We start from the raw sequence: 13752 nt of genomic DNA, 5'->3' as shown, positions 1-13752 counted from the left end.
AAAATCAACCTCGTCCCAATGTCATTGGAAACATTTTTGTCTGAACTAGAAAAGTCCCTCAGACTCTTTCGTTTGAGGGCAGAACAAAAGTTTCAGTTCGACGCGGAAAAGAGAGTCTTGAAAGAGCAACATGTGATAAACAATCATCAAGCCGTGAGAATCAAAGCATAGATAATTGCTCAGTAAATGCCACAACATTTAGAACAAAAACGAGAACATTTAAAAAACACAGCGTGATTCCGGCAGAATGTTCAACATGTTCCCTCTTTGCTTATTGAGCTGCTGTTTTTTTTTTTTTTTTTTTTTTAATTTGAATTGTCAGTGGAAGTAAATGGAAAGGTGTGAAAGGAAGGAAAGCCGACTGGAAAGCGGTGTTGTGATGGCGCACAATCTGCACCCTGTTATTATACCGGAGACGGAGGGGAAATGAACACAAACTTCTAATCAAAGAAAAAACTATTTTTCTCTGAATGATTCAAATGTTGGAATACCTATTCGATTTTCTGTTGTAATATTGTTCTTCTAATATATACAGTATTCCATTTTATTTAACACTATTCTGAGCAATAATTAAATTAGTTTTTTTTCGTTTTTGTATTTCAGAGTTATTGTGACATTACACAGTTCAACTATACAGAAGATATGAATTTACGATCTTCTCCTTACTACTATATACATTTTTTATAGTTTAGCTTTTTTTTTCAAGATTCTCTGAACATTCATCTTCAAAGTGAATGTATTTAGGTTATTAGAAGAAAGGTCAAAAGGTTACATCTTTTGACAAAAGTTATTTTTGAAGATCAAATTTCCAACCTTAAAGTTAATAAACAACAAGCTTAATTTGCATAAAGTAGGTCCTTTAATTTGTGTCCACATGAATTAGTGTTAAATAATAATTATCTGCGACAGATGTGGTGCATGCGGTGGGTCCTTTTTGGTCCTTTTTCCCGACTGGAAGTGTTCATCCCTGAAAAGTGTGGAAAGGTTATTTTAGTCTGAAAATGTTTCATTATTTGGCATCGTGTGGTTGATCTCCGCTCCGTGCAGACTGCATGTGTACCGTCCCTCCCAGCAGCAGCAGCAGCAGCTCAGCAGTGCAGTTACCTGGGAGGCCGGGCCTCCAGAGCGAGCAATGCCGCTGAAACAAAAGGCCTGACAGCAGAAGTGTGGAGAGAGTGATGAGGCTCCCCGCTGGCGTGTTCGCTAGCCACGCCGCGGAGCCTCCTCCCCGGCTTTCCCTTTCACACCGCCGCCCCCGGAGGGCCGGGAGCCCTGGAGACACTGAGGGTCCCCGGAGGGGGCCCCGGGTCCCGGTTTGTCACCTCTTATCCAAGTGCTGGAGGCTTCTTGTGCTTGAATCCAAAATAACGACATTTAAAGCTGCCACAGAGGCATTTAAGAGGTGTTTTTAAATAAAACATTAGGTTGGGTTAGTAGCATTTGACATATGATGTGTAGTTCTTGATAACAGATCAAGATTTCACATACAGAATGATGATAATTATTTTATAGAATGATGCATTATAGATTGAACTTATCAAAAGCGTATCAAATAGTAAATGTTCTCCAGCTTAACAACAGTTGCTTTGAATCATCGATAGTGTTGCTTCATCCACTGAAAACATGCCATGAGATGTTTTTGTTTTGTTCGATGAGTTTGAGAAGACATAAAGAAACTTGCCAAATTATAGATAAAACAATACGTGACTTTTTTTACCTTAATAATAAAAAAAAACAATGAAACCTTTCTCTACTGCCTCCAAATGCTGAACTTCAAAAATAAGTTTCATCGCTAGCGTTTGGAGGATCCACGTGGTAATCGTCATGGCGACCACGTTGATGGGCTCTGAGGGATGTCTGGCTGTGACGGGGCGCGTGACGCGACGCTCGACAATCAGACGCCACGACAACCTGGCAGCAGGGCTGTGGATCCAGCAACCAGACTGTGTGAGGACGAGGACTGGAGAGGAACAACGGGACCTTAAGGAGGGAAAAGCAAAGCGTAAATGTTTAGAGGGTGGATTTCAAATGTGTGACTGCATCCGAATAAACAACCCCAAAAGTGCAGGGATCATGCAAGTAGGCCGACAGCAACTTCCTCAGATATGCTGATCTACGTTGAGTGCTCCATTTATGGACAACAGGACGGACAAGTGTTGTTCCATTGTTCAAATTTATGGTCCAGGCTGCCGGACTGAAGGACAGCAAACCGTCGTGGCCTCTTAGTGATCTCTGCAACGATCTAATAGAGAAACAAAAGATGGAAAATCCATTATTTGTCACAGTTTTCATCTTGGAAGAGGGAACATATACAAAGATCACGACAACTCTGACCCCGAAGACTTTGCTCAGAAACATGCAGAGTTGGACGAGACGGCATAAAGGCTTTTGATAGGATATATGTTTTCTGGTATAAAGTTGTCTGGGAAGAAAGTAGAATAAAGGAAAACACAAAGTATGAGATAAGGAATTAATACTAGTACCAATATACAATATGTATATCAGATTAACACTGCAGGCCTTTTAAAAACACAAGATGAGAGCCCACATGTCATTGCATTAAGGTGTATGTTGAGTCTAAAATCAAATCTGCCTGTAAAAATCTGAGAATATGAATAAGAAAATTCAGTAATAATGCTAAAGTTTACTGTAATTCTTTATATCTTCACATCAATTGTATCACATCCAATTGAAAATGATTATTCGGTGAAATAAAATATTTCAACAGTCTCAGCTATTCTCGTTCCAACAACTTGTATGAGTACGAACACACAAATGCTACGAACTATTTATTAAAAGGATTTTCAAACCACTTCACGCACAGTAGAATAAGAAAACGGTGAAAGATAAAAGGTTAATGGAATAGAATTAGAAAAAATATATAACGGACAAGCATCACAGTTATAGAGCGGTTACAGGTAAATAATAAACTGATGACACATGAGTTTGTGTATATTTCTTTGTAAGCTGAAGGCAGCTTCACCGCGTTGTTTCTGCTCACTTACACCCTCTGGGTCTCTTTCCATCAGACAGTTAAGAGATGTGTTTATTGCACCGGTCGTTATTTTATTCATGAGTCAGCATCACCACTAAAACCTGTTCTTTACCTTAACTGGAAGCCTGCGCAAAGATTTAAGAACAAGGAAGAACATATCTTGTTAAAATGTTCTGAAATAAAAAAGTTGTTATTTTTTGACAGGAGGCCGTTTCAATGATCCACAAAGCCGGAGATGGAGTCATGAATAATTCTTCTAGGACAGGAGGGATCAGATCCCTTATATGTTTGTGGTGTATGAAATGCACTGTAATTTAAACTTTAGCCTAAAGTCTAAAGGTCTTTACTCTCCTCCAGGCCAACGCTGCCACCATGTGGCCACAGTGGAAACCAGGAATGTATTTTTATTATCTATCGGTTTAATTCACTGGATTTATATTCTTCCTGATGATGCATCTTACCAAGTTACTCTCGCGTTCAGTGTAATGTAGTTCAAGAAGTTTAGAGTCATATGAGCATCTCGCAGAAAAATATGGATATTGATTTAAATCCAATGATCTAAAATAATGATGAGATCTGTGTTGTATTTTGATGCGATCAAAATACAACACAGTTGAATTGTTGTTTTTAGAGAAAAATGAGATTACCTTGAGCAATGTATCAAATGTAAACTTGAATGTCGTACATCACATATTTACTGCAAATAATGGCAAAAAATGGTTATATGATGTCTCCATTGTTCTATCTGATGGAGCCTCATGTCCTCCTTCAAGGAGTCAATCAGATCAGACACGCAGGGAGACGTCCTGATGTCCACCACTTTGAAGGAATCAATACTAGTACCAATATACAATATACATATCAGAATAACAATGCAGGCCTTTTAAAAACACCAAGATGAGAGCCCACATGTCATTGCATTAAGGTGTATGTTGAGTCTAAAATCAAATCTGTCTGTAAAAATCTGAGAATATGAATAGGAAAATTCAGTAATAATGCTAAAGTTTACTGTAATTCTTTATATCTTCACATCAATTGCATCACATCAAATTGAAAATGATTATTTGGGGAAATAAAATATTTCAACAGGTGCAAAGTGGGGAGCCTCCTCTTCACAAATACAGATGTTTCCAATGGGGGAGGGTAGAGGTGCCGGCCAACATCTGTCTCACGACCTTGACTCACCTAGAGGTCGATGTGGCCACGACGCAGAGGCTTCAATGTACGGCGGCTTTCTGTGACCTCGGTGGAAGGAAACGCCTCAAGATGAAGAGAAGAGTCCTCATTCATGGGAGGAAAGTCATTACTCATTAGAACTCCATCAAAACACAACACGTACAGAAACACTCAACCAAAGTGAGTTATTTTTCTGCATCTTGAATTATGCTGAATTTAAATGAACACCTTGGTACTAAAGGTCACACATTCAGAACTAAATTATCCACTTGTCTTGTATTTTGAAATATTGGTATCATATTTTGAAATATAAAACGAACAACATGGGGATCCTACTGTTATTATAGTCAATGTGTTCTGCTTGTTTTTAGATGAATTGGTTAATAGTTATAGTTGTGATCAGCAGGCCGAATGAAGTTCTTGCTTTATGAGCAGCACTAGAGGGAGCTCCTTACTCGGCCTCCACCTTCCCCTGAGTTAAAATAAACGTAGATGCAAACCCCACCCGGCAAACATCTGGAGCTCTGGGGGCTTCTGTCCCTGTTCTCTGACCCCCTCGCTCTAAATTTACCAGGACTTGTGTGTCATCACGTGTGTGTCTCTCATATTTCTGCTGGCCGATGGCACCGACCGGCTAAGAATAGGAGAGCACTGACACCGATTAACGTCTCTACCTCCCACTCTTTCTAAAACACTAATCATTTTCCATCGTTGTCGCTCTGACAACCAGGAACCTCTGTGTCTTGACCTCTATTTGAATAGTGACCTTGCGCGTTGCAGCGTGTTGAAGTACTGGGATGCGTGAAGTTCAAGGAAAGGGAACAAGCTGAGCTTTGAGGGGGGAGCTGTTGTCCTCTCAGTTTGGACCCTTTTTACCGGCAAAACCACTTTGATCTGTGACTCTTAGCAATGACAGGAGTGGCAAGAGAGACCGTTTGACTCATAAATGTCACATTTAATCCCGGGATGGAGCAGGATCTCCGGGATATGTGGGGTTGCCCCTCAGAGAGAGAGAGAGAGAGAGAGAGAGAGAGAGAGAGAGAGAGAGTGTTGACGGACCACCCAATCACAGCCAGCCACCTACGGCCTGATTGGCTGATGTGAGGAGTTACTTAAGACGAGCTTCGGATGTAAATATAAATTGACCCTGTTGATGGGAGTTTGTGTGTTGGAGTCTGGTGTTGGAAAAGTTCTTTACTTTTCGCTAAAAGCCCAAACAAACACACGCCCCGCTAATGCAAACAGACACATCATCTAGAGAAGTATTTCAGTCCATGTCCCCACCTGGTGTTGTTGTCATGTTTTCAGTCGTATCACAGCAAAAAAAAAAAATGCACCACACAAATATGTGTAGATGGTCGAATTTCGGTTTTTTAAAAAGCCGCCCCATTATGTAGGAATCTCTCAAATGACATCAGAATGTAATGCTGGACATGGCGAGCGGAGAACAACATATCTGCACTCGGTCCCAGGACATGAGTCTCATCTACACCAGTGAAAGCCAAATGGACCTTCATTGAGGTCCCAAGGGAGGAAGGGTTGTGCAGGAGACCACAAGGCTGATGGTTACCTGTGAGTTGGAGAAGGGATGAGTTCGTGTTAAAAACTACGTTAAACAAGTCATCCATGCTGTCAGGTGTTTGCCAGGTATAACATTACCGTGATTGCTGTTACAGAGTAAGCATGCTAACATTAGCTGATAGCCCAGAATAGAAAGCATGGGCTGTACACTTGTACAACCTGTCTGTGAAGGAGTATCAGGCTGTCCGTCATCTTCTATAACGGCAAATGTAGATGACGTTTAGCATTAAATAATCCAAACACTCCCCAAGATGAATAGATGAACTCATCAGATAAATCAAATTTCACTCACACTCAAAGTGTGTGTCTCAGACTATAAGTTGGTCAAATATACAATAAAAAGTTAGTCATAATAGTCCTCTATAAAAAGCATTTAGCAATAACAAGAATAAATGTTTATAAGTCAGACTTCTGTATGTTGTAAAAAATAATAAAGTAGTGCAAAGAGTTGTGTATATAAACTTTCCATATCATTTGAAACAGACAAGTCTCAACGCAAGGAAGTGTATTGCACGTGTATTGAAAATATCATCCTTTTTATACTTATTATATTTATTATATTATATTATAACAAGCGGAGTTCTAGTTCGGCTCTCTTGTTTTGCAGCGGCCTCGCGGCGGCAGACAGCGTGAGAGGGGAGGGGGGAAAAAAAGCTCCTGTGACGTCACACGCGTTTGAATTCAGTTGACCAAGATGGCGGAGGTGAGCGGTTTGAGGAGCAGAAGTGTCTTCGAGCCCAACTGCAAAAAGCGAAGCATTGACGAAGGTAACCCGGTGTTCGGTCTTGTCCAGCGGACGTGTGCCAATCGATTGAACGAGGAGTGTGAGAAGCAGGGGGGTTAACAGGTGGACTCGTTGTTTGCTTCGCCACTCTTTGTCTTTCTAAAAGGGGAAAACTCGCTTTCCCCCGTTAGCTTCTGTTTTGAGTTGGGGACCCCGCGGTGTCGCGGAAAATGTGGTGACCCCTTTCAGAACGTGCCGCCTCAAAAGGAAGTTCGCGAACATAGTGTTAACACGGGCAAGTTGGGTTTAAAATCACTTTGTGGTAGAAAACATGTTGCCAGCGTGTGCTTTTGCTTCGTCGTAACGGGTTTTCCCCTTGTTAACTTGAAACTGAAAACGTTTGCCTATCCAACTTGCCCGAGACTGAAATTATCCGCAACACCTGTCCGCTCGTTGCTCCGTCCCGGCCGCCAATTTCACCTGTGCCCCCCCCCCCCCCCCCGGCTTTCTCCCGTCTTCTGTTCAGTCCCAACTAAATCAGCGTTAAACGCAACACGTTAATCTCCTCCCGGGCACAATTAACTCGGGTATTTTTAAAAAGTCTATTATTAGTCTGTTCGGTTCCGCGAGGCCGGTGTCGCCTTCTGAACATAACTTAATACAACGTGAGGGAATTTTACTGGAATTATTAATCACAATAATTAAAAGCAAGTAACCCATGGTCATTGTTCTTCGAATCTTTATTAACTTTAAACATGCGTGTGATTTAAATATATATATGGATCGAGGTTTTGATCTGAAAACAGTGCTTTATTTGAATATGATTTATTGGGAGAAATCTTGTTTGAATGGAGTTGAGTGACGAAAAGTTGGCAAAAATAAACAGCAACGAGTTTGATGAGCTATTTAAACTGCTTTTATTTGTTGGTCGGATAAAATAACACATTTGAAAATATAACCATTGGATCTCAGAACTTGTGACCAGTGTTTTTTAACATTAACAAAGCTATTGTTTTGATTAAAAATAAATAAATCAAACAGTTACTCGATTGAGAAAATAATCCAATTGAGAGATTATGTTTTTCCCGCTAAACGAAAGAAACAATATCCCTTCCTTTTTGCCACAGCGATTTTACAGCACACCTGCTGTTATTGTAACGTTTCTCTCAACCTGGCAAAGACTCGTAAGCCAACGGTAGATTTTCAGTCTCCTCAAGGTTCATCGCTGAGATACGAACTGACCTTTATGTCTGCTTTCATACAGACCGGCTAACTCTGTGGAAACAACACTCACCGACTGCGGCTGCTCTTAAACCTGCACTTTGTCCTCGCTGACTTCCAATCGGCCTGTTGCGTTTGAACATTTGTTCCCCCCCCCCCCTCACCCCCCCTTTGACTCTTGTCCAGGGAGGCCGTGTCAGGTTGTCTGGCCGTGTGAATGGAAGTCAGTGTAACTGCATCCTAATAGACTGCGGTGGATAATTTGTCCGCTCTGCAGTGTTGTTGTCTTGACATATGATGATTGCAAGTGGTCACTTTAGAGATTTGTGTTCCAAATCATTTTAAAGTGTCGCCTGACTGAAAAGCGTGTGTTGAAACCCTGCCTCAGATGCTCTGGCATTAGAAATTAGTCTTTGCAACAGTTGAAAATTGTCAAACAGTCGTACAATCCAAATGTGAGATGTTATTCTTCTTTCCCAAAGGTTTGTTGTGGTCTTCATTCCTTTATCAAACCACACCTCCTTTTTAAAAACCTGGAGTTGATTCTCTTCGAGGACGTAGAAAGGCTCCCATTTCTCAAACGGTCGGTGCGGTGAAGTGGTCCGTGAACTTATCGGCGTGTCCTCAGACAGAGCTGATACCTGGGACTAGCTTGCACTCCACTCTCGCCATGCGCGGTTAAAGATAGACCCACACTTGTATACACGTGACGCACTACACAAAACCCCTCTTACCCCACAATAACTTTGTGTGTTTTAGTGCAAGCGCTGCAGATTAAAGGTGTATAGGCCCGTGTACATCTGCTCAGTCACAAGATAAGAGGTAATGCAGCTGAGTTTAGTTCTGCCCTTGTTTTTTCTGCGAGCCGAGGCGAAGGACGCTTCATGCTAGTGTTTATAAGGGCAAAGATAACAAGTTTTCACCAGCTTCACACGTTGTGCGGCACCACAGGGTCCTCCGCCGTGGTCCAGGCAGAATAGTGTCTTTGTGTGGGTCCCCTCTTCCACTTCGGCCCGCTGAGAGCTGCTCTGGACTCCATGTGTGAACATGGCTGCTTTTCGTTTGGGGATTTGCGGCGACACTCGGTAGATCTTGTGGATGCCCCATTTCCAGTTGTCCTCCTGCGGGAGGACCTCCTCCTCCGGTGCTGGTCCCTGGATTCAGAAATGCCATTACCACCACTTGTATATTTAAAATAAAATGTGTGTGTGGGGGGGGGGGAAACACATATTATAATAACTGAGATGTATATTCTACTCTGAAGTTTGGAAGAAAATCACACAGAATGAGTGTTGAAAAAGTCGACCTTGAACATCGGCACAATCCTGACGTTGGTTTAATATTTGAGGCAGCTGATAGGGAGTAAAAGTCAGATAGTGCTTTATTGATCTGTTTTTTTTCCACTGGTGACCGGGTCCTGGGACCGGCAGATGAAAATGACTTATCTCCTGAAGTACTTGACTACGGATAGCCACCTCAGGACTTTCATATTTAACTCTACCTTTTCGATAATTATCAACATTTAAGATGAAACAAATGGCTCGCTGATTGTAAAATGTTGAGGTAAGATGCTTCTCGTTGTCGTGTGCGATCGGAAACTTGAAGCTGTCTCCTTGGGTTTTATAGAATGAATCGAAGGGATGGGTTGTGCTCATTTGATTGTGGATGGCGAGCCATTTAAAATATTTGAATGAGCAACGACTAATGCTAGTGACCCTACCGGTTTGTTGTCGGGCATGTGGCCAATAGATCGTATTAATCCTACACCAGGGATTCATTTTCTACCTGCAACAGATGGGCAAAAATATTTACTTCAGCCTAAAGCAAATAATCAGGAAACTTTTAATAGTCATAATATAAATGTTTGTTCAAGCAAATTTATTTTTGGGGGTCTGAAAACTAAATGGTAAACAACCCTTTCATTGGATTAGATTATCCTTTGGAAATGCAGCCCTAGTCAGCTAAAGTATTTAGGGCTGTGAAAAGTAGACTGTTGTCATTTTACAGTGTGGAATACTGCCAATGGGAGCTACTCGTCTGCAGCCATCGCAGTTTGTGGTTCAGCACGCTTGCTTGTACTCCACGCTGTGACTTTCCCGTTGTGGAGGCAACATCAATCTAAAGGAAACGCTTTCAAAGAAACTGGCTCAGAAGAAGAATATGACAACGCTGCCCCACTAACTTTTTTTTTTTGCTGGCCCTTTTTCGATTTTCAGCACACGGCTATTTTTGAGCTTGACCTGGATGGGCAGACCCGAGTGGGTGAATGTATTTAGCCCAGAAGAGAATGCTGGAAAGATCTACAATATGGCCGCGTGTGGTGGGTTGAGTTCAGCTTCTCTTAAACCCCTCGTAACAAACTTATGAGGATCAAACCGGGGGCTTTTTTTGGATCCTACCACATAAACCTCTACATGCGGCGCCTCCTTCTCGCTTTGTGCCCGTTGTCTGCACGCAGCAGGATGTTATCTAACCAGTGGAATGTGACCTGTCTGTCTCCACTGTGTCCGGGTGTGTCTAAAGGCTTGAGTGGTGTGGAAGATGTCCCCCCTTTTCGGCACAACCTGAAGACCCCTCTGGCTAAGTCCGGGGGCCCGGAGGAGACCCCGCGTACCGCCCCCTCGAACCCGGGCAAAAATGCCCGCCTCACCCCCTCCTCTGATGAGTTTCTGGAAGGAGAGGTAAACTGTTGTTGTACTTCATGCCATTTTGTGTATTTTACATTTCAAAAGTTGTTGCATTCTAGCTGCTGCTGAATCAGACTCCTTTCTTCAGCCCCCCCCCCCCCCCCCCGCGGTCTGATTGCTGATCTCAGCTTTGGTTTTCTCAGTTCCCTGTTTCCTCTGCAAAAGCTGCTTGTTCGTCATTGTTACGACCTGAATGCTTTCCTCACTGATGGATCGCTAACTTGTGTCTTCAGACCGTGGAGGAGGAGAATGAGGTGGAGGTGAAAGATGAGGCGGCCAGGCCCATCCAGGTGGTCCTGGCCAACGAGGATGAGCACAGCTTTGAGCTGGACGCCGCGGCGCTGGAGAGGATCCTGCTGCAGGACCACGTGAAGGACCTGAACGTGGTGGTGGTGTCTGTGGCCGGCGCCTTCCGCAAGGGCAAGTCCTTCCTGCTGGACTTCATGCTGCGCTACATGCACAGTCAGGTGAGACCCAAGTCGTTCATAAACATCTTTAATTCATGCATGCACTGATCACAACTTTATAACAACCGGGATGGTCTTAAATATAATTTACACGCTGGAAAAGAGAAGTTGGATGAAAGTGGATCCAGTGAAGTATTAAAAAGGAAAATTTATTTAAATATGAACTTGGATTAGTTGCTCATGGTGTGTTCACAAGAACCAGTGAACATGAAACGCCTCAATATTCCCCTCGCTTTAATATTGTGTAAAGTTCACAGACAATAGGGCTTGTGAAAACAGGTCTGGGTGAGCGAGTACAACGGATACTGGTATGGGTGTCTCCAAGTGACGAGTGCGTCCTGTCGGGGCTCATCCCGAAGAAACTGACTCGCCCGGGTGACTAAGACGGCGCAGCAATTTGCATCAATGCGGGTAGCCTCCTGGGAAGGTTAATTTACCCGTACTTAGCTGATCGTTTGAGAACAAGAGAAAACAATAAAGAGTTTCAGTCCAATGTGCCTGATTTGCCTGCGTGGTTGCTGGCCATTGAAATGACATCCTTTAAAAAAAAGAAAAACACCATGAGGTTCAACACACACACACACACACACACACACTTGAGCTCATCAATCCAACAACTGTTTGTCTCAACAACAACTAGTCCTTGACGAGTGGCCGGGATCACCTTACACTCAACCGCACGCACACTAAGACGCACTTAAAGACGAGCCGGGGAGGTTTCTCTCCCAGCTGTTGTGAACGTGGTCATTCATGCGAGTCGGACCAGACGCTCACGTCTGGCCCTGAATGCTGCTATTGTTTCTCCAGACTGTGGTTCTTGATATTCAGTTACATCCAGAAGTTGTGTGTTGGTTAGTGTCTGTTGGCCTGCAGCTGAGTATATATGTAGCATATATTCATAACCTGCTCTGTCGAGAGATCTCTGCACATATCGTACACAATCTGTGTTCCTGCGTAGCTTGACTTGCAAATCAGTTATTTGCTTGTCAGATGAGGCTTGTTTAGGTGTTTCCTGTTTGTGGACCAGGGATCTCCGGAGCGTCAGCTGGAAAAAATAAATAAATAACAAGGTCCCCATGTGCAGCTTTCAACTTTATTTTGGATGAGCAACTTTTAGTGATCTGTAAAAAAAAAAAAAAACTAGTCTAAAGTTGGGCTGCACGGCATGGCCAAAAATCCATATCATGTTATTAAGAAACATTCTGCCGGTATTGTTTGTTGTAAACACATTAATTCATTGACCCCGAAAACGACCGCTACCCGAACAGCTGTTCGCCGCTCGCTGGCAAACGGACGCAGCTCCTCTCACAAGTTGTGTTGGTGCATCTCTGGTCTCTCGTCGTCCTCCTGTGTCGCTCTTTTACGTGTTTTCATGTAGCAACAGAGTTACTTTTTGTTGTGAGCTGTACCCAGCATGCAGTTTGGCGGGGTCATTTTATTAGTGTTACAGATTGTGTCGTGGTCTTTTACCTTGTTAAAGAGTTTGTTGTGGGTTATTCATTGTTTTTATAAAGTTATAACCATGACTCAATCTCAACACACGTAAGACAACTAGCTCCGACTGCCCGAACGTATGAAAAATAAAACCTGCCGCCTGCCGAAAAGCAATTTAACACCAGTATGAACGGTATGTGAGAAATTCATTCCACAGGGAGGTCTTGTACCGGTATACTGTGCAGCCCTAGTCTGAAGGATAAACATTACAGCAAATCCCATGTTTTCTTTTGGCCTTCATACTCCATTTGAGGCTTTGTGCTGTCACGTGGTCTTGTTTCAGTGAGAGACTCCTCTTAATCAGACCTTGAATCATGAGGACGGTGCAACTTCACGTGGATTAAATGATCCACTATCAAGAATAAACGGGAGAACAGACCTTTGCTCAAGTGTAATAATCTCCCTACTTTTCCGATAACGTTTCCGATAACAATTCTTTCCTTGCCGCTCCTCTTAAAAAAAGAAAAGGTGGTAATATGATCACAACGCATACCTCATGTCTCATCTAACCTCTTCAATCCATGTGGATTCTCCTCTTGCTCCCCCCTACCTCCCACCTATTTTATCTTTCCTCTCCTCCTTTCCTACCCTCGTCTCCTTTCCCTTCCTCCTTTCCCAGCAGGGCAAGTCGTGGATGGGAGGCGACGACGAGCCCCTGACCGGCTTCAGCTGGAGAGGAGGCTGCGAGAGGGAAACCACGGGAATTCAGATCTGGAGCGAAGTCTTTGTGGTCGACAAGCCCGATGGCAGCAAGGTAGGCGGCAAACGGCCCCCGATTGAAGCTCATGGTGTAAACATCTGTCACATCTGTAGCCCTCCGGTCGGGCGGCGCTTTACAGCTGGCGTATCTCTCAACAGGTTGCCGTGCTCCTCGTCGACACTCAGGGAGCGTTCGACAGCCAGTCCACCATCAAGGACTGTGCCACCGTGTTCGCCCTCAGCACCATGACCAGCTCTGTGCAAGTGAGGCTTCCGAGCATTCGTCTTGGCTGGTGGAGGACCCGCCGTTTGCTTCCTTTTTAATTGTCCCGACCATCATGCCTCACCTTGTGTTTGCAGGTGTACAACCTCTCCCAGAACATCCAGGAGGACGACCTGCAGCATCTGCAGGTTGGTGTCGCTCCTCCTTGTTGAGAAAAACCAGTACCAAAGGCTACAGAGGCTCCTTTTAGCTCATCATCATTTTGTTTCCCTCTTTAGCTTTTCACAGAATATGGCCGCCTGGCAATGGAAGAGATCTACCTGAAGCCTTTCCAGGTACTGATTGAACATGCATGTAGTCCTTGATGCTTTATAGTCTTAAACGTGCATCATGTTTGTAGAATCCTATTGAATTGTATAGTTGAGGAAACATATAGACCAGTCAAAATAGTAACGTAACCATGTGGTCAATGACCATTTCTGTTT

General features: G+C 43.4%; 1 protein-coding gene across 2 annotated transcripts in view; it reads left to right on the top strand.

The window, feature by feature from the left end:
- The first annotated feature begins 6379 nt into the window (after nucleotides 1–6379).
- Nucleotides 6380–13752, top strand: part of atl2 (atlastin GTPase 2) — a 12565-nt gene continuing 5192 nt past the window's right edge. Inside the window, exons 1-7 of one of the 2 annotated variants that reach the window (XM_037465084.2) lie at nucleotides 6380–6519; nucleotides 10221–10378; nucleotides 10618–10851; nucleotides 12968–13099; nucleotides 13204–13308; nucleotides 13405–13455; nucleotides 13546–13602. In XM_037465084.2, the coding sequence (XP_037320981.2) occupies nucleotides 6447–6519; nucleotides 10221–10378; nucleotides 10618–10851; nucleotides 12968–13099; nucleotides 13204–13308; nucleotides 13405–13455; nucleotides 13546–13602 (810 nt within the window). In that variant the 5' untranslated portion in view covers nucleotides 6380–6446. Of the gene's footprint in view, nucleotides 6520–10220; nucleotides 10379–10617; nucleotides 10852–12964; nucleotides 13100–13203; nucleotides 13309–13404; nucleotides 13456–13545; nucleotides 13603–13752 lie in introns of both variants that reach the window. The other variant, XM_037465083.2, reaches the window with a different exon arrangement.

The sequence above is a fragment of the Pungitius pungitius genome, chromosome 13, assembly GCF_949316345.1.
Source record: "Pungitius pungitius chromosome 13, fPunPun2.1, whole genome shotgun sequence".
Lineage (NCBI taxonomy): Eukaryota > Metazoa > Chordata > Actinopteri > Perciformes > Gasterosteidae > Pungitius > Pungitius pungitius.
This window is presented reverse-complemented; position numbering and strand designations above follow the sequence as displayed.